Genomic DNA, 24392 nt, shown 5'->3' on the forward strand with positions numbered 1-24392 from the left:
TTCAGTTACCAAGCATTCATGTGCTTTTAAATGCTTCTAGTGTGTCAGGCAGTCTACGAAATGTTGGGAATACAGAGAAAAGGTGAGCATATATTTATATAGGTACATAAAAGATACATACAAAGTAGTTAAAAGGTAATTTTTGAGGGGAACTCTTTAGTAGTTGGGCAGATAAAAGTTCTTGTGCAGAAGATGGTACTTGAGTTTTGAAGAAAGCCAAGGACTATGAGATGTGGAGGAAAATCATTCTAGGAATAAGGAATGGCCAGTACAAAGGCATAGAGATGAAAGATGGTATGTTGTGTACAACTTAACAGAAAGGCCAGTCCAGTTTAAATATATAGAGTATGTGAAGGGAGAGAAGTGTGTAACAAATTTGTACAATAGAAATGGTAATTTGGGGGCAGCTGGGTAGCTCAGTGGATTGAGAGCCAGGCCTAGAGACAGGAGGTCCTAGGTTCAAATCTGGCTTCAGACACTTCCCAACTGTGTGACCCTGGGCAAGTCACTTAACCCCCATTGCCTACCCCTTTACATGAATGAAATCAAAGGTCTATACATTTTAATCCCTTTCCAAAGGGGGGAAAAATGGAGGCTATCCATCATAAGGCAGCTAGGTAGTACAGTGGATAGAGTGCCAGACCTAGAGTCAGGAAGACTCTTTATTATCCCGAGTTCAAATTTTGCCTAAGACATTTACTGGTTGTATGTGACCCTGGACAAGTCATTTAACCCTGTTTGCCTCAGTTCCTTCATGTGTAATGGCAAATCACTCCAGTATCTTTGCCAAGAAAATTCCACATGAGGTCACAAAGAATTAGACATGGTTGAAAAACAACCGAACAAAAATTCTATCATAAGAGTTCAAATTGAAGAAAAATTTTCTTTTGGTTATCATCTTTCAGATATTATTCTTGTTGGACCTTGTGCTGATTGCATCAGGCAGGAAAACATCAAATGAAACAACTCCTTGGAAGTTCTCATTCTAAACATTCACATAGAAAAAATCAATTACATAAAGAATATTAGTCAACTAACTGTTTTTCTTAAATGCTTATTCAATCAGGCACATTGAAGAGTCTATGATATGCTGTTGAATGGATAATTCATTGATTAGTTCATTAATAAATATGTCTAACCAGATATAAAAATAGATGTTGAGCTAGGCCTACAATTAAAAATGGTAGGAAGAGATCTGGCGGGATTTGCTTGGGAAATTGCATGGTTCTTCAATGACGCCAAGCTTTCTTTTAAAAAAGAAGCTAGTTTTGTTTTTTTAACAGTAGTATTACATCATGGAGATATTTTAATATCTTAAGAAAGAATTAAAATTGTGGATCATACAAAAGACAACACATATACATATTGGTCATCATTGAGTAATGGCATGATGTAGTTATCCATAATGATTATGATTAAGATATATAAAATATTATTAGAGAGATATATATGACTCCAAAACTCCTAGGATATTAGATTTTGAGCTAAAAAGATCTATAGAAGAGAAAGAGGCGTGCCCATCATGTAGCCATTAGCAAAAAAATCAAACCAATTTAGTAAGACAAAACCTAAGACACTTTTAGGGCAATAATATGTGACTATGTAAATATGGTATTGTTTCCGTACCTTTTTATAAAGGATAAAACTATTCTCTGCAAAATTTCCATATCTAATAGCTGTTTCTTGATCCTTGTCCTTCTTGACTTCTTTTGTGTCATTTAACATTGCTGGTTGTCATCTGCTTTTTTTATTTTTGTAACACTGTCCTCTCTTGGTTCTCTTTTTACCTATCTGATTGCTTCATTTAGTTCAGGACAATCTCCTGCTGGACTAATTAATAAACATATGATGTTAAGAGACTTAGTGGAAAATCCTTAGCATGTTTGGTAAACTTCCTTTAGAAGATTTGTGGGAAGACATGGTGGTGGTAATTTGTACAGAATGTGGTAGTGATTTGTACATAAGAACCCTGGGAGGTAGATATTATTATCCCTATTTTATAGTTGAGGAAACTTAGGTTTGTAAAGTGACTTGCTCAAAATTACATAGCTAGTAAGTATCTGAGACTGGATTTGAACCCAGGTCTTCTTTACTCCAAGACTTGTTCTCTGTTCATTGGGTCACCTAGTTGAATGGACATTTGAACTTGAAGAACAGATAACTAAGAATAGAGAGAATTAAATAATAACTCCAGAAACAGTTCACAATTACTAAATGTTATGATCATAACTATATTCTGGTTCATTAGGAAGACAATAGCCGGCACCAGGTACTTCTATTTCCTTTAACTGCCTAAACTCTTATTAGTTTTTTCAGAATGTTATTCATTTGGAAATTTGAAGGCAGTTTATTTATCCTCCCTACTTTGATTTCAACCTTTCCCTTCTTTCTTAGAATCAATACTAAGTATTAGTTCCAAGGCAGAAGAGTGTAAAGGGCTAGGCAATTGAGGTTAAGTGACTTGCTCAGGGTCACACAGCTCAGAAGGGTCTGTAAATAAATGAACCCAGGTCCTCCTGACTCCAGGCTTGGCACTCTTATCCACTGAGCTGTATATATTTGTGATGAGTAAGAAAAAGTGGCAGTTGTCAACTATCAAGTTAGCTGGTACTAATTAAGCATTTGTTTTGTACTAGTCTCAGTGCTTGCCTGTGACTTCATAGGGAGACAGTTGTTAGCTAGGATGAAAAAAAGACCCCAGACATACAGTCATGGGAATAAGATGAAATATGATTGAGAGAATACAAGAATTGAAAGACCCATTACACTTATGGTAGAATATAAGCTCCCTCAGGATAACCATTGGCTCAGTTTTTGCTTTTTATTCATTCCCTGGCCAAGAACAATTTTATGAACATTATAAGTGCCTAAAAAAATGAATGAAGTATTAGGAACACTGATAGTGGCAGGAGGGACAAGTAATACCATAGTAAAGCATGATGGACAAGATCTTAGTTTCACTGATTATATCATCCTGTGCAAATCACGCTCTCTTAACTTCAGTTTTCATATCTGTTAAGTGGTAGTAATAATAACAATAACTGCCAGACATTTGTTGGGAGTCTCATATGAGATAATATATGCAAGGTACTTCATACATTTTAAAGTGCTATACCAAGTAATAATATAAGGCTAAATTCCAGTATGAATTTAGATTTGTGCCAAAGGTTAGTGACTTTTTTTGCACTCTGAATCACAAAAATAAGTGGCAGAGATGAAATTGAACCCAGTTTGATTTTGATTTCCAAGTCAATACTCTGCCTTTCCAAAAGATAACACTATATTTTTAAGGTTGAGGTATTAGTTTGTCCAGTTAGGAAATGATAAAACTACCCAATCCTTTTTTTCTTTTTTAACCTCTTATGTTTATAACAAGAATTATCTTCAGACTAGCAAGAATAGAACAAAATTGTTTTAGCTGGAAATTAGAACCTGAAAAGCCAGAAGTTTTTACTGTTCTATAAAATGAGGATAAGATCTTGACTTTACCTAACTTATAGACTTGTTAGTTTTAAGCCCTAAAATAATATATAAATAATAAGATTTTAAAGCCAGCTGATTTTACTCATTATAAATTGTTTTTATATAATCTCAGCTGGGCCTAAACTATTGCTTGATGATCTAATCATAGTTTTATGGCTTATGAACATTCCATACCCTCTTTCTTTTTCTCATCCCCCTTTCCTCAAATTTATAATAGATCACATTCTCTTTTTAATGGGATCAGTTAAAACATCTGAAGGATCTTTTTTCAATCTGTCTCTATATGAGCTCATAGGCTGACAAAAACTTGAGTCTGGGGAAGCCTTCATGGACCATGCTTGCTTGTTAGTACCAGATACTGATGTTTGCATTGGGAAAGGTATAAACAATGTTTACAAAAATACTGCAGAAATAGGGACTGAAGGTGGTTTAAATAAATTGTCAAACTGGTTTCTGCATTTTGACTTCTTGATTTGGCACATAGACCTTTAGCCTTAAAGGCAATTGGTCTTCCTATTCCTTTTTAGCTCAAGATTTTAGGATTTTTAATGCCCCCTTCCCAAATGCTTGCCATCTCCCAACCCAGACCCAACCTTCTCTGCCCTACTTGGCAACCAAGCTTCCCATCTTTTAAGCCGTGTCTAATAATTTATTTGCCCCCTTAATTCGAAAGCTATTTATTATCAGAAGGCTGGCCACCAGGTGATAATTCTTTTTCCTTTTAAGTCTCAGTATTACTTCAATAATCTGAGAGAGGATGGAGGTGTTGTCATTGATTTAGAGGGAAAGATAAAATAGTCACCCTTGTATTAAATTGATAGTAGGAAAGCTTGTTAAAATTGTATCTTGTTCCAATCCAAACTTGTCCCTGAGTATCCTTTCCCCCATTGGTATATTGTTCAATTTTTTCTATTTGTGTCAAGCTTTTCGTGACCTCATTTGGGGTTTTTTTTGCCAAAGCTACTAGAATGGTTTGTCAGTTCCTTCTCCAGCTCATTTTACAGATGAAGAAACTAAGGCAAACAGGGTTAGGTGACTTGCCCAGGGTCACACAGCTAGTAAATGACTGAGTCTATATTTGAACCTGAGTCCTTCTGAGCTCTTTCCACTATACCCCGAAACTGCCCAGAAATAATATTGCCAAGGAGATCTGGAAGTCATGTAAATAACTGTTTCGAAGATCAAAGGAACATAATTTACAAATTGTATTATATATTAGGCAAAATTTACATTTTGGTAATATGTGCTGAATCAGGGGAAGCTGTTTGTCATGATTTTTGATTCTATAATTTTTAAATTTCAGATAGACTCCAGACCAGTATAATGTCAAAAAGGTGCTGATAACTCTGAAATCCAAATTTGAAGTTTAACCAGTAACTTTTGAGAGATTTGGATATGTTGGAAGACCTAGTCCCAACTTGGCACAGATAAGAGTTGGTCTGTTTCTAAAAAAACAGTCCTATAAATATGAGACTTCAAACTCCTGCCCCCTGAGCAGTCTTCTATATCCATCAGGTTGGTGCTGCCTAGTGCTCCCAAGTCCTTAAAAAAAAAATTTTTTTTTTTAATTTTAAAACCTTACCTTCTGTGTTACAATTAATATTGTGTATTGGTTCCAAGGCAGAAGAGAGAGGTAAGGGCTAAGCAATGAGGGGGTTAAGTGACTTGCCCAGGGTCACACAGGAAGTGTCTGAGATCAGATTTGAATCTAGGACCTCCTATCTCTAGGTCTGGCTCTCAATCCACTGAGCCACCCAGCTGCCACACTTCCCAATTCTTATCCATAGTTATGTGAGTGATATTTTCTTGCTCTCTCCCTATTATTTTCCTCACACTGCCTTTTTTCAACATCCCATTCCAGGTTCCTATGTCATCATCTCCTGCTTCCCACTTTCAATCGCGGTCTTTCCCAGTGAGTACTCAAAGAATTGAGAGTGCTTGCCCCAATTTCATAAATTAATTATCAATTCAAAACTTAATAAAGTGGAACTATTACAGATGGAGGTTACTAGGACAATGACTACTATATGAAGATCAATTGAAGGAGCTGAGAATAAGAGGAACTTCTTTAAAAAGATGTAATCACTATACTCTTATGTAGAGGACTGATATAATTATTGTACTCCAAATCTAAAGAACTCTCATGGAAGGAGATAAGCTACATGAGCTTATTTTAAAGAGTGGGTGTTGTAGGGAGGCAAATTTCCACTCAAAATTAGGAAAACTTTTTAACTTTTAGAACTAATCAAAAATGGAGTGGGCTGCTGCCTTGAAATGTAATGAATTCTCTATCATTGAAAGTTTTTAGGCAGAAACTTCTTGATATATTTTTTTGTCAGAACTGCAGGTTATAGAGATGAGAGTGCTGGACTTGAACTAAGGTGGTACCTGGGATCACATTCCAAATCAAACGCCTAACAGCTAGGTGACCATATACAAATTGCATAAGCCTGGGACCACCTTTATCTTCTTTATCATAAAATGGAGATGATAGTATCTATACAGTAAGGTCCCCTTTTCCATGTTTCCATTATCTGAGGTCAACTGCTTAGTACTTCTGCCACTGCAGATTGGGACTGGAAGAGGAGATCTTTCTTGTTTTCACTTTTATTTTTTTCTACTTTTCAGTTTCTTGCTTGCTTCTATTGGGGGGGGGCTTTTTGGCCAGGGGCAGGGAGGGAGATGTCAGTTAGCACCAAGTTGAAGGAAAGGAGTGGAAAGAGAGCACGTTTTTATGAATTCAGCAGGTGTTCACTTATTTTCAACCATCCATGATAGGTCTTTGAATAATTCCCTATGGATACAACAGGGTCCTTTTATTGGTATATGCACTTCCCAGGTTCTATTAAATGAAATATTGTATATATGTATATGTGTATGTATAACACTTTTTAGTCTATAGAGCAATATATAAATGTCAATGATGATGATGATGATGATAGATAGATAGTGTGGAGAAGATTCTTACTTCAGTTATGAAAATTGTACTGATTTTCTTTGAAGTCTTAAGATTCAGTGATTCAAACTCTTTTCTTCCAATTCCAAGATTATAGTGTTCTTTCTATTGTACAGTTCTTGTTTATAGGTTAGATAGTAAGCCATTGTATAATATTGTCCCTACTCTTCTCAGTCTTCTATTCATTCATTCATTTATTTTTCATTCATTCATTCATTCATTCATTTAATTTATTTGTTTTTTATTTTTTAATATTTAAATCAGATTTATTTACCCAGATTTATTTTTTCCCTTTTATTTTTATTTTGAATATTTCCCCATAGTTACATGTTTCATGTTCTTTCCTTCTCCCCCAAACCTCCCCACCCCCCATAGATGACACACAATTCCACTGGGTTTTTTTTTTTTTAAACCCTTGTACTTTGGTGTATTTTCTCATAGGTGGAAGAGTGGTAAGGGTGGGCAATGGGGGGTCAAGTGACTTGCCCAGGGTCACACAGCTGGAAGTGGCTGAGGCCGGGTTTGAACCTAGGACCTCCTGTCTCTAGGCTTGACTCTCACTCCGCTGAGCTACCCAGCTGCCCCTCCACTGGGTTTTACATGATTACCTAATTCCATATTATTGATAGTTGGACTAGAGTTATCGTTTAGCATCACTGTTTTTTATAAGGAATTATTATCTTTAAGAAATGGAAACTTAAGTATTTCTTTGTTGTTTACATGACCTTAGCAAATTCACTTTTGGAATTCTGAAAGTAAGAAGAGTCCCCGACCCTACTGGGAAGTTACTGATCTTTTAAAAAAAGTTTCTTTTGAAAAAAAAATTTTTTTTCATTTCTAGTTTACTGGGTGTTAGAAAATCATGGTAGATGGGAATGATTGATACCACAAATACTGTCATTAACACTATGGTATTTTGAAATTATGTTTATTTTGGACAAATCTTTATTATGTCTTCTTTTCCTTTTATTTTTCAACACTTTTCTTATTTTCTAATAGCTCATTAAGTCAAGAAACTCATATATCTCTGAGCTTTTTTCTTCTTATTTTCACATATATAAAAATAATTACTCATTTATGCAGATGCTTTACTTGTAACCCAGATCACCCATTGCTCCAAAATGCTGTAGCATGCTTAGCAGCTATAGCCTAGTAAAATTTTCTCAGTAAATGGGCTAAACCAAGTCAATAGTAGCCAACCCTCAAACCCATTGGTAAGTTAAGGAGATGTCTACCCCAGGCATGGGAAGAATTCCTCCTGTGAAATGAACAGATAGCATGAGATGCTTAGAACTTGGTCAGATGGCAGAACTTGCCAAGATTATCCACTGTATCCCTGGCAGTACAATTGTCATGATTTTTGTCTGGTCTCTTTAATGACTCCGAAAGAGAGAATAAAGCTGATAATTTTGTGCAGCTCTACTTCACTTAAATTCAAATCATGAGCAAGTCAGGACATCTTCCCCATAATGTCAGTGGCCCTCTGAAATGAAGAATGAGCCACAACCTGTTACTTGTAAAGATAATTTCACTGAGTTCTTGTTGTATAAAGGTGCCTTTTCACTTTAAATATCTAATATTAAATTATTCTTTTGTATAGTACTTTGTGGGAAAAGGATAATTTAGAGAATAGTAGAAAAGTTGTTTAGTGTCTTGAGTTCACTAAAGCAAAATTGACAGAGGCACAGATAATCTAAAGTAAAACAAGAAGAAGAATCTCATTTTGGTTCTGGAAAATACTTTTTGTATTTTTAGTAAATGTGTTCTGATGTTCTGATGATGATGGGAACTTATTTAAAAAAAATAATACAGCATATTATAAAGCTCTTTACTGAAAACTTTTTCTGTCTTCCATGGTTACATAATTTTCTTTTAAGCCCTTATTTTCTGTCTGAGAAGTGATAGTATTGGTTCCAAGGCAGAAGAATGGTAAGGGCTAGCCATTTGGGGTTAAGTGACTTGCCCAGGGTCACATAGCTAGGAAGTGTCTAAGACTAGATGTAGTTACATAATCTTAAGATATTGAATATTATCATAGGACCTGCTTTAGCAGAACCTTGTTTTTATCAAGATTATTTGTTCACACTTTAACTATGGCAGAGATTGTTTTGATTTCAGTTTTAAAATCTTGTGTATGTAAAATAATTAAGTATGTTAGTAAAAATTATTTATGGGGCTGGAATTTAAAATTAAAATACTGAATTTGATTGGGGACCTAATTCTGATCTGAAATTAAGTAGCATTAGTGGTCATAAATATGTTGTCTTGAGTTTACATCACAAGACTCAATTGTAAGTAGAATCAAGAAGATCTGTTTTGATGGCAGTTGAGATAAAAAAGACTTGTTCAGCATAGACTCAATGTAAGTGGTTAGAGTTTTGAGTTGCATGTATAAAAGTACCCTTTATGAAGGTTGTATTTTGTTTTGGTCAGTCCATATATATGTTCAATTCTGAGCACAGTATTGTAATAAAGAAACTGATTAGATGGAATTTGTCCAGTGAAAGTTAACTAGAATAATGAAAAATATGAAAGTCTTGCCATATGAGAACAGTAGAGGAAACTGGAGATCCTTAATCAGAAGGAAAAGACTTGGGAGAGAAATTAGAGCTGTCTTCAAACATCTGAAAGACTGTCATATGAAAGAAAGAATAAATTTATTCTTTGTACCTCCTGTGTGCAGAAGTTAGTAGCAGCATTGTAAAGAAGTTACAGGGCGGCGGCTTTTTGACTCAGTATGAGAATGAATAAAAAAGCATTTATTAAATGCTTTGTAAATCACTGTTCTGGTGTTTCAAATGGAAAGGTGAAACAGCAATCTAAAAATGATAAATTCTACATATTGAGTTCTCAGTTACTGGAAATATTCAAGCACATAAACTACGTGTCACTGGTATTTTATGGGGGGGGATTTAGACCTTTTTTTTAAACTTTATTAGAACCTTTCAGGGAATGCAAGTTTGGTTGTATAACTAGAAAGGAAAGTTAAGTTGAAACAGAAAAGCAAGTTTCAGGAAGTCAGGAGATTTTGAATAGCCAGAGACAAAGATAGAGAGGATATGGTTCCTACAAGCCAGAGAGAAATGGGAATGGTGTAGACTTAGCAACAGAAGGTTCTTGGTCACACCTATGTAAAAGAAAAAGTAGGATCATTTTGTAAAAATATATTATATTATACTCAGCAGCTTGAATTTGTGCACAGTCAAGTTTAACTTTTTGAGGTTTCCAAGTTTCACACTTTGCAGGAGGAGCAAACTCTCAGTTCCCTCTCTCTGCCCCTGAAGTGAGAAGGTACTTTAGTACCTCTGTTTTCCTGACATCTAGCATCTTTGATGGATATGCCTAGTGTGGGCCGTCTAATGCCTCTGTTTTCTGAAGCTTGCATTCTATTATGATTATGAGTCCTCTCTGGTAGCAGATGAAGATAACTAGGAATTGAGTTTAACTCATACTTAGCTCAGCTCTGTAGCTCTGTGCTAAGAATGTGAAAATCAGGCACATTGAAAAGATACTTCCCCAGTAGGTCAATTCTTTTCATCTTTCCTAACTTATAGAGAAGTGCCTATCTATGATTGTGCCTAAAAGAGTTATTGAGGTATTCAGTACCTTTCTCTCCTTTCCACCTACCCCTTCTCTTCATTCCTAACTCCCCCCACCCCGACCCATACACACACCCCTTACTCCTTGTTTTGTCTGTTGCTTGTTTCTCCTGTCACCTTCTGAAATAATTGCCTCTGCTACAAGCTGTTCCTGGTCTTTTGATCTTTGTCTTCATTACTTCTCCTGTGATTACTGGTTTTGACCTGAAAAAGGCCTTTTAAAAGAGAGCTATTGTCAGCAAAAATTCATAATGCCCAAACACTATCCACCAAAACATTATAATGGAGGTGACAGTATACAATAACTATGTTCATTTAAACTATTTATATATATGTATAAACTTACATATACATATACATACATATATATATAATGTAAATAGTCTAAACCTAATTTTAGCCAGCCATTTCCCCCCTCAGTTTTTCTAAAATAGTGAGTTTTTCCTGTAGTAACTTAGGATTTACTGACAATCTACTGTTTGTTTTTGTATGTTGTATACCTAACATTTTTTTTAATGATTAACCTATTTTTTAACTGATACTAAATAGTTTTTAATGATTTCTTTGTAGTAGGTTTGGAAATCTGGTACTGTTAGACTCTTCCTACTTTGTTTTATTATTACATTTTACATTCTTGACCATTATGTTCTATGTGAATTTTAAAATATTTTTTCAAAGTATATAAAATATTATTTGGAGAGTTTGGTACAGTACTGAATAAGAAAAATTAGGCATATGATAATATAAATTTATTATATTGTTTGACATATTCCTGAGCAGTTAAAAGTTTTCTCATTATTTTGGACTGTATTTTTTTTCAAAATAGTATTTTATAGTTTGATTCAAATAGTTATTGGATTTATCTTGTTAGATATGTTCTCAAATACTTTTGTAACTTCTGTAGTTATATTTTAAATGGAAAGTAATCATAAAAATAATGAACTAGATAGGGATAGAGAACAAGAAAAGACTTGTAGAAAGTAATACTTGAACAAAGTCCTGAAGAAAACCATGGAATTTAGGATGTGGAGATGATCCTTCCAGTCTTATGGAATATCTAATGAAAAGATATGAGGTAGAAGATGGAGTAGAGAGTGTGAGGTATACTAAGTAGGACAATATTGTTGGATCATAGAGTACATGACAGGTACATGGAAGGGACCAGATTATTAAGGACTTTGAAATCCAAACCAAGCACTTTATATTTGGTCCTATGGGACCACTGGAATATGTTGATGAGATAAAGGTGTAGTGGTGTGGTCATATCTGCACTTTAAGAAAACCATTTTGACAATTGACTGAAGGATGGATTAGAGTGAGAAGAAACTTGACACAGAAGATGAGTTAGAAGATGATTCTAGTAGTCCAGGTGAAAAATGATGAGGACCTAGACAAGAGCTTTGCAGGTAGAGAGATTAGGATGTATGGGGAGACAGAGAAGATGCTATGAAGGTAGAAACTACAAGATTTAGGAATAGATTAGATATGTGGGAATGAAGAACTAAGGATGATACTGAAGTTGCAAGCTAGAGTGACTGGAAGAATAGTAGTGACTTTGATAGCAGTAGGAAAATTGGAAAGAGAGGAAGGTTTTAGGGAAAAGATAATGAATTTTGTTTTGGATATGCAGATTTTGAGATACTTACAGAATATCCAAATTTGAAATGTTTAAAAGACAGGTTGGTGATGTTGACTTTCAAATCATCTAGCTCAGGAAAAAGATTTGGGCTGAATATATAAAAATCTTACAGTAATTTGCCTAGAGATGATAATTGAACTCATGGGAGCTGATGAGATGATCAAAAAAGAAAATATAGAGAAGAGTGAGTTTCTCATTTGTCTTTTTAATGCATAGTAGTGTTCAATTATGTTTAAGTGCTGTTAGCCAACCCCCAATTGAGAAGCTTTGTTTCTATTTCTTTGATAACTCAAAAAGTTTGACTGTGGATGTTTTGGTTGTATGTATGTATGTATGTATGTAAATAAAATCTCTCTGATTTTTTGGGGGGATATATACCCAAATTATATATCTGGATCAAAGAATATGATTATTCTTTTCTTGCATAATTTCAAATTTTTTCTGTCATATTTTCTTGTGTGTCCTCCCCATACTTTTATTAAAACTGTTGAAAAGTTGCTACATGCTAATAATTTCAAGATTGCAATTGATATCATTTGGTTTATACACATTGACCTTGATGTGAAAATTTTAATTATTGCTATTTTCTAAATATGTGGTTTTTCACAGTTTATACATTTAAAAATTAGCATTAATTTAGTAGTAATTTATATCATTACCTAATCATTTCTAAAGAAGAAAATTGATTGCTTTATGTATTTTCTCATTTCATTTGAAAGTTGCAGTATTTTAAAGTGAATATTTGTGGTTAATAGAGATACCTTGTATCTGATTTAGAAGTATATCAGATTCTCATTTCAAAGACATATACACCTACACACACATATATACATATATAAATTCTAAATGAACTGATGTTATTTCTCATGTTTCCAAGCCAATTGAAGGAAAAAAAGAGTTTTGGGGGTGATTTGAACTCTTACAATGTTAACTCTCCAAAAATTGAATAGATTACTTTTTAGATGACAATGAATTCTCTTATGCTAGAGATTTTCAAATGGAAACTGGATGACCACTTATCAGTAGTGAAATAGAAGGGATTCTTAGATAGGGGGAAAAAGGCAGGAATAAATTATCTTTGTAAACTCTTATAACTTTTGAGATATGTGGTTCTCTGAGGACTGGATAATCAAAACTGACCAGTTATTTTAGAATTAGGAATGCTTAGTTTTGGATTGTGCTTTTGTGGCTTCTTTCAGAAATAACCAATGAAATTTTCTTAGTAATTTAAAAATTCAGTCATATGGTATTGTGCAGATACACAATTACATTTTGTAAAAATCAAGTTTTTAATATAGTGAAGAAAAGTTTATAGGAATGGACTTCTCACTGAGACTTGTACCATATCTACCAGGGGGATTGAATTTAGTAAATTTCAGCCAAAATTGGTTAATAATCAGTGAGTATGTCTATTGACACAAAATTATAATTATACCTTAGGAAGAGCACATTATTTGACTTCAGTCTCTCCAAAAAAGAAATAGCATTTTACTGATTTCTTGGGACAAACAATTATTTTAACATTGTTTCATTTTATGATAATAATGGCTTATGTGTTTCTATTAATTAAGGGCTGACTAAAATTTCTGACCTTGATCAAATGAAACTGAAGTGGCTTAGTTTCCTTACCTTTAGTTAGTTTCTAGGTCATTTGAAAGTCAGATTATTCATAGCATATTTCTTTTGTCTTTTTTTGCATTTTTTATTCTCTGAGAAAAGAGCATACACTTATATGACTATTAGAAATACTTGTAGCTATTAGTATGGGGTAGGCAATACTGAAATAGAACCAGTCATATCAGAAAAGCAAAGAAGCTTATGGGGGAAATTTTAAAATTGCCCCAAACTGACAAATTATTGCTGAGAAATAACCTAATTAATCCTCAGAAAAAAAATACTTTGAGAGAGACCTGGAATCTCAAGGGTTGTTACAAAATCATCTGCAGCGTGGCATAGACTTCTTGAAGCTGGAATAATAGTGAAAGGACCAGTTTTTTTTTGTTTTTTTTTTTTGGTTTGTTTTTGTTTTTAAGTTGGTAACTTTTACTGTGAAGAAAAAACATTTTTCAGTGAGCAAGGTAGTACAAAGATTGGAGTGCTGGAGATTGACTTTTTTTTTTTTTTTCATGGCTATACCAAAACTTGTCAGAAATCGTTCAGATGGGCCTGAAAATCTGAGCCTTTTCATCATCCATCTCAATTCCAGAGGCCCTAGAAGTTTTGTTCTCCTTGAGAGAATGATCAACTCTGAAAATATATTGCTATATTGAGGAACAGAATTAGTAAAATTATAATTCCCAAAAGGAAACATAATATTGTAACATTTATATATTTGTGTTATGTCCCGTTATTGCAGCAGAAAGTACATTGGTTTTGGAGTCAAGGACTCTAGGTTTGTGTCCCAGTTCTCTTATTTAAAAACTACTTGTATAGCTTTGGACAAATCACTTTATTTCTCCGAACATCAGTTTCCTCATCTGTAAAATGAGTGCAATGACTACAAAGGACCTTTCTATATAGCTTTAACTTTTTGATTCTATAATCCTTTGAAATGATGTAAATGAGAATAAAGAGCAGAGCTTAATGGATTTTTTTTTGTATCCAAACAGTATTTTTCTACATAGATATTTAATAAATGGCAGCTGAATAAACGAATGCTAAAAAGGAAGAATTTTAAAAAGTAAAGGATACATGATAATGTATAGAGTAATGTTTACAAAATGCCTATTATATGCATGAAGTTGTTGCTTGAGTTTGCTATTGAAGTGTTTCTAGTATTATAGTGGGTTGAGGTGAGTCAGGTAACATTTCAGACACAGAGAATGCCATGGATAAATAAATGGGAGAAGGGAGGCATAAGAAACATTCACAAATAGGCTTAATTTGTCATGAGTATTAATGTTTGTGAAGAGAGGTGCCTATTCAAGATGAATAAATGAATATAAAAAGCACTTTACTAACTAGATGTATGATGGTTTCAGTCAGTAGGTTTCCCGTTCAACTGTATGTAGTAATCTGGGCTATGAGAATTTATTATTTGCTTGTTTTTTCCTGTTTACTTACCAACTTGGTATGTTTTGATTTTCTGTGAAGCTCGTTGAAAAGACCATGTAGTGTACCAGTGATGTATACAATTAGCGCAATGATACCTACAAATAGAAGTATGTAGAGAACCTAATCTTCCCATGAGAATCTTTCTATTAGGACTTTGTGCAAGACATCTGTCATGACAATGACAAATACCTTTGGAAATATATGTCTCCCTTGCTATTTTGTTTCAACCTTCCCCCCAAACCCAAATTTTGGGCCAAAATTCTCCCTCCTTTCCTCATCCCTCTTCTTAGGAAGCAAGCAATAAAACTTTTTGATATTAATAATTTTTTGTGAAGAGATAAAGAAAACAAAAATAATGAAGAAAGAAAAATATAGTTCCTTTTGTTCTTTCTCTAGAGGCAGATGGTATTTTTCAGCATGAGTCCTTTAAGATAGCTAAGTCCCTGTATTGCTAAGAATAAGTCATTCAAGATCATATAATATTATTGTGTATTGTATTTTGGTTCTGTTCACACCACTTTGCTTCAGTTTATATAGGTCTTTCCAGATTTTCTGAAATCATCCTTTTAGTCTTATAGCACAGTAAATATTCCATTACGGTAACATAACATGTTCAGCTATTCCCCAATTGATGACCAAGCATCCTCTCAATTTCCAGTTCTTTGCTACCACAATAAGAGCTGCTATAAATAATTTTGTACAAATAGATTCTTTTTTTCCTTGCTATTTTTAAAAATAAAATTTAATTTTTTTCAATTAACCATTTATTTTCTTTTCCATCAACAGTAAAAATGTAAAACTCATTTAACAGATATACATACTCAGGCAAAATAAATTCCTCTGTTGTCTTTTAAAAAAAAAATGCGTCTTATTCTTCATTTTTAGTCCATACTTCTCTTTCAGAAAATGAGTAGTATTCTTCACAATAGTGCCCCAGGAATTATGGTTTATTATTGAGTTGATCTTGAGGTCTTTTAAAGTTGTTTGTTTTTACATTGTTGTTAATTATAGATGGTTCTAAATTCTTAAAATTTCATAAAACAGTTGCATGAGCTATCATAAATATCATTAGCTTACTTTGAATGAAGATTATATTGGTCATATGCATTTCCAAATATTTCTCAACAAATTCTTTATGAAAAACATTACTTTGGAAAAGTGACCTTTCTTCATCATGTGATAACTGCTTGGAGGAAAGGAGGAAGAGGGGAACAGATCTAAATTGGAATCTCAAAGTCATTGTGTAAAAACAAATTGAATACTAATCATTTTATTAAACCCTTTTATTGAGATCAATCTAACAAAGACCAGGTGTGTAAAAATTAGAAGCTACAGCTATTTTGCATTTCATTATTATACTTGAGAATATTTTTCCTCCTTAACTGTAAGTAATGTGACATATTTGGGGAAATTGAAAGAGGGGAAAATTCTTAGATTTTAATCTGGAAAGAAAAAAAGTTATTCTTTTTCTAAAAACATTCTAATGCTAATAGACTAGTAGAACATGGACTCTTTTCACCCTCAATACATAAGAGAGCATGGTTTTTTTCAGTCTAATTTTAACTGTCTTTTGTTTTCAAATCACCTTTTATTTTTGAAACTCTTCCCCTCCCCTGGCCCGTCTTAACCAGTAAGCCATCCCTTGTAACAAAAAGAAAAAATAAAATACTGAAGAGCAATTCATCAAAACTAACATAACCAAGTCTGAGACTAAATTCCATATTCCAACATTCAAGAGTATGGCAAAGAGGGAAAGTCATAGGATATAATAGTTATTTTCTCAACTCTTCTCAGGGACAAGCTTGGTCATTATAATTACATAGCTTAAGTGACTTTTTGTGTACCTTAAATGTATATACATTGTTATAATTGTTGCTTATGTCTTTGTTGTCAGTTTTTAGTCTTTCTTTATTTCAAAACACAGCTCAGACATCACCTCCATGCAGGCTTTTCCTGATATTTTCAACTATTAGTGCCCTCTCTTAAGTTATCTTTTATTTTATTTTGTATTTTTTTACTCTCTTTTTTTCTGCATATAATTATATGCTTTTGTTTACTCTAATTCCACATGACTATTAGCTCCTTGCAGCAATGCTGGATATATTTAATGTGCCATAATTTGCTTAGCCATTCTCTACTCTATCAGGACTTTATAGTTCTTTGATATCATAAATGTGCTTTTGTGAATAGTTTCATGCACATGGAACCTTCATGTCGTTCCCTCTTTTGGTTTCTGTATAGGAATGATTGATCTGAAATGGACATTTTTGTCAATTTTTATGCATAATCTCATATTGCTTTTCGAAATAATTGGACCATTTCACAGATTCATCAGCAGTGTATTAATGTGCCTTTCTTCATATATCCCATATGTTGTAAATAAAATTAATCTTGAGGTTTATTATTAGATTTATGAACATTTATTAGGAGAGAGAGAGAATGAGAGAGAAAGTGTTTTCAGCCATTCTAGAAAATCTAGATCCCTCAGCTTGCCAGAGAGAGAGAGAGATCAGATAAGAGGATTTAGGGAGAGAGACCAAGTCCAGAGAGAGTTAGTTCAAGTTGGGTTGGGAGAAAAAGAGAGCTCCTTAACTTCCCGTTCTCGCTTTTCAAACTTATTTTCTTCCAGGCCTTCCAAAGGTCAATGGCATTCGAACATCATGCTGTCTCCTTCCTCCCTTATTCATAGTGATGCAGGCACTGGTGCTGAAGGATGCTTTCTGGGATGCTAGGGGACATGTGACTCTGTGACTCCTATGTTTAGTCTTTCTGAGATTTACTGAGTTAGTGGTCCCCTAAATATTTACCTCACACACTTCCAACATTGAATGTTTAGAATATTTCTCTCTTTTTTTTTTTTATCATTGTTAATATACTGGACATGAGGTGAAAATTTAGAATTGTTTTGATTTGCATTTCTTATCATTAGTGATTTATGATTTAGACTAATTTTTCTAATAAGCTTTTGGCAATTATTCATGTCTTCTTACCAATTATACATGGTTCTTGATCTCAGGTATTTGTGTTATTTATATATCTTGGCTAGCACTCCTTTTTCACAGATATTTTATGCAAAGCATATTCTTAATTGTCAGTTTCCTTTCTTAACCTAGATGCATTAGTTTTATACTGCTACTATCTTAAGTATAATCTAATTATTAAAGTATTTTTTTTAATAGTCCACATAACTAGAGTACTAATTACTTAAAAATTTGGTATTTTTTGTTTTGTTCTTCAACTTTTGGAATTCTATAGTAAATCCTTCTGTAATTGGTAAGTGATCTTTTGTTGTCTAACAAAATCTTTATGTACATATTGTCTGAGACATTGAGAACTTTAGTAACTTGTCTAGGGTCACATATCCAGCCAGTGTCACAGGCAAGGCTTGATATAAATTTAATATGATATGCAATGAGAGAGAGGGTGGGGGAAGAGATACTGAGTGTATGTATGTACATACTAATATAGCACACATAGGCCATTTGTCTATTGTCAAAATCAGTAATATCTATTTGTTTTTCTTTTTAATAAAAATTCTTCTATTTAAATGTATTTTGATACATTTTGCAAATATTATGATATATTTAGCAAAGATCAGGATTTTTCAAGCAAAAGTAGTTATCAGAGGCCTTATTTTATTGTGATTGACTCTTTTCCATTGGTGTTGGCTATCCCTCTTGCTTACCTTAAAGAAAATATTCATGATGTAGAAACCTGAGACTTCTGTGTATAGTATTCATCTTTGAACCGTCTTGTTTCTTATTTTGCTTTTATCCATATTTTCTATAATCTTTCTTACCCTCCTCCCCTAATTCTTACTGTTTTTCAGTCATTTCAGTTCATATTTGATACTTTGTGACCCCGTTTGGGGTTTCTTGACAGAAATACTGAAGTGATTGCCATTTTCTTTTCTAGCTCATTTTACAAATAAGGAAACCAAGACAAATTGGGTTAAATGAATTGCACAGGGTCACATAGCTAATAACTATTTTAGACTGGATTTGAACTCAGGATTTTCTGGCTTCAAGCCCAGTGCTCAACCTTAGTTGCCCACTATTTCTACTTTTGTATTATAATTACAAAAAGTACATATTGATTTCACTTGGAAGGTCACATTGAGTTCTTTTTAAAAGTTAGAATTGCCCTACACAATACAACACATAATCTGCCATCTTGTATTCTTTTGCAAATACTCATAATTTAATAAGCACTACAATGTGAGATGACAAAGTGCCCCATAAAAAATCACGTTTAATGTTGCCTGATGTGATAATAAATCAACTTCATTAACACTGTTCTTTATCCTGAAAAGTAGTACTTATGTACCATCCTTCTGTTTAAATTTAACTTCCTTCTTGTTTCCTTTATTGTGAGAATGTCAAGACTGATTTTATTCTGTTCCTTCAGGATAATGATCACTTACTATTCATTGGACAAGAATCTCATTGAGTACCAACAGCCAGGTTAAAGTTTATAGATGATGTAAAAACTGCTTTGGCAGGCTTACTCTCTTTCTGTTCTCTATCACTGTCATTGAAGAAGCAGAAAGAGGTCAGAAAGGACTAAGAATTATTTACGATTTTTTGTTTCATGCATTCCCAAAACTGAACAGTTCTTCATCAAATTGCCAGTCCTCTTTTTTGGTGTTAAGCCTCTCTATGCTTAGAGTTGATGGATCTCTTTTGCCAGGACCATAGACTTGAGAATAGCAGTGTATGTGAATACACTGGCTTTCTTTCATAAGCAATGTACCACAATGAACCACATCTTTTATTGTGACACAGTTGACTGAATGATAAAAAGAATACTCAGGATGCCACTATGTTTATTATTTGTTGATAATGAAAAAGCATTTGCTTGGGCAAAATGAAATACCATAATAAGGGTTCTCTTCCAACTAAGTGTCTTCTAGCCATACATAAAAATCATTTAAGCTTTCTTGAAAGATAAAACAGAGATAACTTTGGGGGAATTTTTTGGATTATATTTCTTATTTTAAGATTAAACAAACTCCTTTATTAGTCCATAATTAATTTAGTTGCAACTTATATAGTCTATCCTTTAATGTAGCTACTATGTATATTCTACTTTCTTGGTTTTTTAGGAATGTCAATATTTATATGATTCAATTCTTCCCATACTACTAGTTGATTATTGCTCAAGGATTTCACATTGGAATACTGGTAATTTAAAAACTGTTATTTGTAGCAACTTCTGATATTCTTTCCATGGCCCTGCCATGACACAGACCATTTTATATTTTTCTTTGTAAAGGCCAAATAATTTATTACCAGCTTATAAATGATGTCTCTTTCTCTCTAGCTAGCTAGTCCAGTCTTTGGCCATAAGAGGTAATCTGTTGCCAGAACAACATTGAAAACCATCATTTCTGCTTACTCTAGAACCTGTCACTATACATTTCTCTGACATAGTCAACATTAAAAAAAACACCGGAGTAGGACTTTTTGTAGGAGCTTTATATAAACAACTTTGAATCATTTCTTCTCAACCTAGGTATTATATTACTATGAATGAAAAAACAGTTTACATACAGTTTCATATTGATCAATGGAATTGACTCATCTATTATTGGCATCAAACATTTGCTAAACATTTTTCAGTATAACAATAGTAACTAACTAAGGGCTTTAAAATTTGCAAAACATTTTATATGCACTGTCTCACACTACAGGCATTTTTAACCCTGTTTTTACAGATGAAGAAACCAAGGTTTAGAAAGTTCATGACATATACAGCCAGTACTTTTTAGAGGTGAGATTCAAAATTAGGTCTTCTCTCTTCCATGTCTAGCAGAGCTTCTATTAGGTAAAGCTCTTCAATTAATAGACATAGATTTTTGCCTTTAGAAGGTTTATTTCTGCCAGGTTTATTACTATGATAAAACCTGGATTATATTTCATTAGTCAGCTTTTAAAAAGTTTTTTTTTTTAAGTGCATTCTTCAGTATGACTTTCCAGTAGTAGTTACTCATCTACTTAATTGAGTTGTCTGAAAAGCTAGGAGTGAAATATTGGGGTTTCTATAAAGAGGCTTTTATAGGGTCTAAATATACCGTGAACCCTCTGAAAAATCTTTTTGTTCTCCCTGTTTGCAAGTACCTACACTATCTTCTTGAAGCTCTTGGATCATGAATTGTGAGCATTCTTCGTTTCTCAGACTGATCTTTCATGTAAATGTTTGCTGGGGAAAAGCAAAAGATTGGCATGAGAAAATAAAAAGAGATAAGAGAACATTTTTAATTTTCTTGTAGTAGGATGTGAAGAAAAGGTGAGGTTTGGGACTGAGAATTTTCTCTTTTTTTAAAGTATCAGTTCTATGCTGAGATGAAAGATTTAAGTAAGTCCAAACAAAAAATTTGTCTGTATGAGTCTTAGTTAACATCTTAAATGTAAAGATTACTTATACCAAAATCTCTCTCTCTCTCTTTTTTTCCCTGATTATAGAGAGGATCTGACGAACTTCTTTCAGGCAGTGTACTCAGTAGCCCAAACTCTAATATGAGCAGCATGGTAGTTACTGGTAAGTGATAAAAATGTTATTCACTTTCAAGATTGTTTCCTGTTTAGTGGGTACTGGTATTCAAACTTTTCAAGAACAATTTATCAGTGCAATTTATTTTAAAAATTAAAACATTTAAATCAGATTGTATTTGAATGTGTGCCATGAGAAGAAATTACTTCTGAATATAGTAGTGTTGTAACTTTAGGATTAAGAAGTAGTTCTTAAAATATATTTCAAAGCTCTACGTCTTCAAGTCCCAGCTGAGATTTCATTTTTTAACTTTAGTTTCTCTCTCATGTTCTCTTCTTTATACTTCTTAAGCCACTACATGCCATTTAAACTTCTGTTTTAGTTTCTTAGTTGTCCTACTTGTTTCAAAGTGATTCCTTCTCCATTCAGTCCTTCACAATAACCAAAATAATCTTTCTAAAGCACAGTTATCAACACGCCACTCTCCTGCTCTGTATCTTTAGTAGTGGTCATTGCCAATAGGATATAAAATGTAAACTTCTTAATCTGAAATTTTAGGTCCTTATCTGCTTGAGGCTTATGTGATACTTGTCTCCTTCACAAACTCTACATTCTATCTGAACCAGATTACTAGTTGGATCAAGAATTTAGAACTGTCTCCCTTCATGGCATTCCCTCCTCTGAAATGTTTCCTCTATTGATATCAGTTTTAGTATGCTTGTTTTCTTTCAGATCTTAACTCAGGGTTTGCCTCCTAGAAAATTTACCTTGATCTTTCCTGTTAGTGCTTTCTCCCTTCTCCCTTTTACTTTACTAATGTGTATATTATTTTATATCTCCTTATAATAATGTATAGTCCTTGATGGCTCACTTTAACTATTGCTTTATAATTTTGTATTTTCACTGCCTAGCATAGTACTTTACCCCTAATAAATATTGAACTTAGTTGAAACTCTGCCATACTCAGCTCTTCTTTTTCTAATAGCATTTTATCTCTACCGTATAAATAAACCCCTGAATATATATTGACTTGTATTTTTTAATTCCTTCTTTTGATGTAATCAGATTATTAACTCCCTGTGCACATTAACTACATATGCTCCTAGCTAGTATCTATTACTCTTTTTATTGGTGCAGTGGGGCACTGTTAAATAAGGAACTCTCTATTTGATTTTTCCTTCTGCTGATGCAGATTAGCAATGCATCAGTAAGCTCTGGTGGTATTCCTCCCCTCTTAAAATTTTTATTTTCTCCCAATTACATGTTAAGATGATTTCCAAAGAAAGAAAGCAAAAAAAAAAAGTTTCCTTTATTCATAATTCATCAGTATTTTCTCTGGAAACAATGGCATTTTTTATCATGAGTCCATTGGGATTGTTTTGAATCATTGTTTTGCTGAGAATAGTGAAGTTATTAAGAATTCTTCCTTGTACCATATTCCTGTTATGGTGTACGGTGGATTCTTGATTCTTTTTTATATTTCATTCTGCTTCTGTTCATGTATGTCTTTCCAGGTTTTTCTGAGCTCTTCCTACTTCTTATTTCTTATAGCACAAAAGTATTTCATTATAATCATGTGCTATAACTTACTCAGCAATTTCCCAATTGATGGAAATTTTCAGTTCTTTGCTGCCACAGAAACAGCTGCTTTAAATATTTTTGTATGTAGGTCCTTCCCCTTTTTATTTTTTTATTTCTTTGGGATGCAAAACTATTATTAGTACTGTCAGGTGAAAAGGTATATACTCTTTTGTGGCCTTTTGGGCAAAGGTCCAAATTATTTTCCAGAATTGTTGAATCATTTACAAACTGCCCCAACAATGCATTAGTATCTCAATTTTCTCACATTTCTTCCAAGTTTTGTCATTTTCCTTTTCTGTCATAATAGCCAATCTGATGATTATGGGTAGTACCTCAGAGTTGTTTTAATTTTCATTTTTGTAATGTAGAGAATTTTTTACATGACTCTAAAGAGCTTTAATTTGTCTTGAGAACTGCGTGTTCATATATTTTGACCCATTTATCAATTGGGGAATGACTTGGTTTCTTATATATTTGACTCATTTTTCTATGTTTTTGAGAAATGAGACCTTTAGAAAGACTTTGTTATTAAAAATGTTTTCACCATTGTGATTATTGTGTATTACTCTCCATCCTATTTCCCTGTTTAGTTTCTGATTATCACATGCCTCATTTTACCCTCTTTTCTATTAATCCTGCTCCCCTTCTTTTATCTCCTTCCTCTCCTACTTTCTTGTAAGATAAGATAGATTTTCTATACCCAATTGATTATGTATGTTCTTCTCTCAATGAGACAGTTCCAATGAGAGTAAGGTTCAAGTGCTTGCCTCCTTCATCTAACCTTCTACTGTAAAAGCATTCATGGCTAATAATTTACCCTATTCTTTCCCTTTCACCTCTTCCCAGTACATTCCTTTTTCTCATGCTCTAATTTTTTTTAAAGATATCATCCTATCATATTCAATTCTTGTCTATGTGTATTCCTTTTGTTTTAATAATAAAGCTCTTCTCAAAAAATTATTTATTTGTTTGTATAGGCTGTTTTCCCTTGGTTGCAGGATTCGTGATCTTTCCCGCCTCTCTTCTCTCCTACCTCTGGGAGCTGACAAGCAATTCCATGGGGTTATACATGCATCGTTGTTCAAAACCTATCTCCGTATTATTCATATTTGCAGTGGAGTGATCTTTTAATGCCAAAACTCCAATCACATCCCCATCGAACAATGTGATCAAACATATGTTTATCTTCTATGTTTCTACTCCCACAGTTCTTTCTCTGGATGTGGATAGCATTCTTTCTCTTAAGTTCCTCGGGATTGTCCGGAGTCATTGCATTGCTGCTAATAGAAAAGTCTATTACATTTGATTGTGCCATAATGTATCAGTCTGTGTACAGTGTTCTCTTGGTTCTGCTCCTTTCACTCTGCATCAGTTCCTGGAGGTCTTTCCAGTGGCATTCCTCCAGTTCATTATTCCTTTCAGTACAATAGTATTCCAGCACCGTCAGATACCATAATTTATTCAGCCATTCCCCAATTGCTGGACACCCCCTCATTTTCCAGCTTTTTGCCACTATAAAAAGCACAGCTATAAATATTTTTGTACAAACATTTTTGCTTATTTTCTCCTTGGGGTACAAACCTAGCAG

General features: G+C 33.5%; 1 protein-coding gene across 5 annotated transcripts in view; it reads left to right on the plus strand.

Annotated features, from left to right (window-relative positions):
* PTBP2 (polypyrimidine tract binding protein 2) overlaps nt 1-24392 on the plus strand; it is a 143849-nt gene that overhangs the window by 39516 nt on the left and 79941 nt on the right. For all 5 annotated transcript variants that reach the window (XM_044672102.1, XM_044672098.1, XM_044672099.1 and 2 more), the window contains exon 3: nt 21196-21271. In XM_044672102.1, coding sequence (XP_044528037.1) covers nt 21196-21271 — 76 coding nt within the window. The remainder of the gene's footprint in view (nt 1-21195; nt 21272-24392) is intronic.

Source organism: Gracilinanus agilis, chromosome 4, assembly GCF_016433145.1.
Source record: "Gracilinanus agilis isolate LMUSP501 chromosome 4, AgileGrace, whole genome shotgun sequence".
Taxonomy (NCBI): Eukaryota; Metazoa; Chordata; class Mammalia; order Didelphimorphia; family Didelphidae; genus Gracilinanus; species Gracilinanus agilis.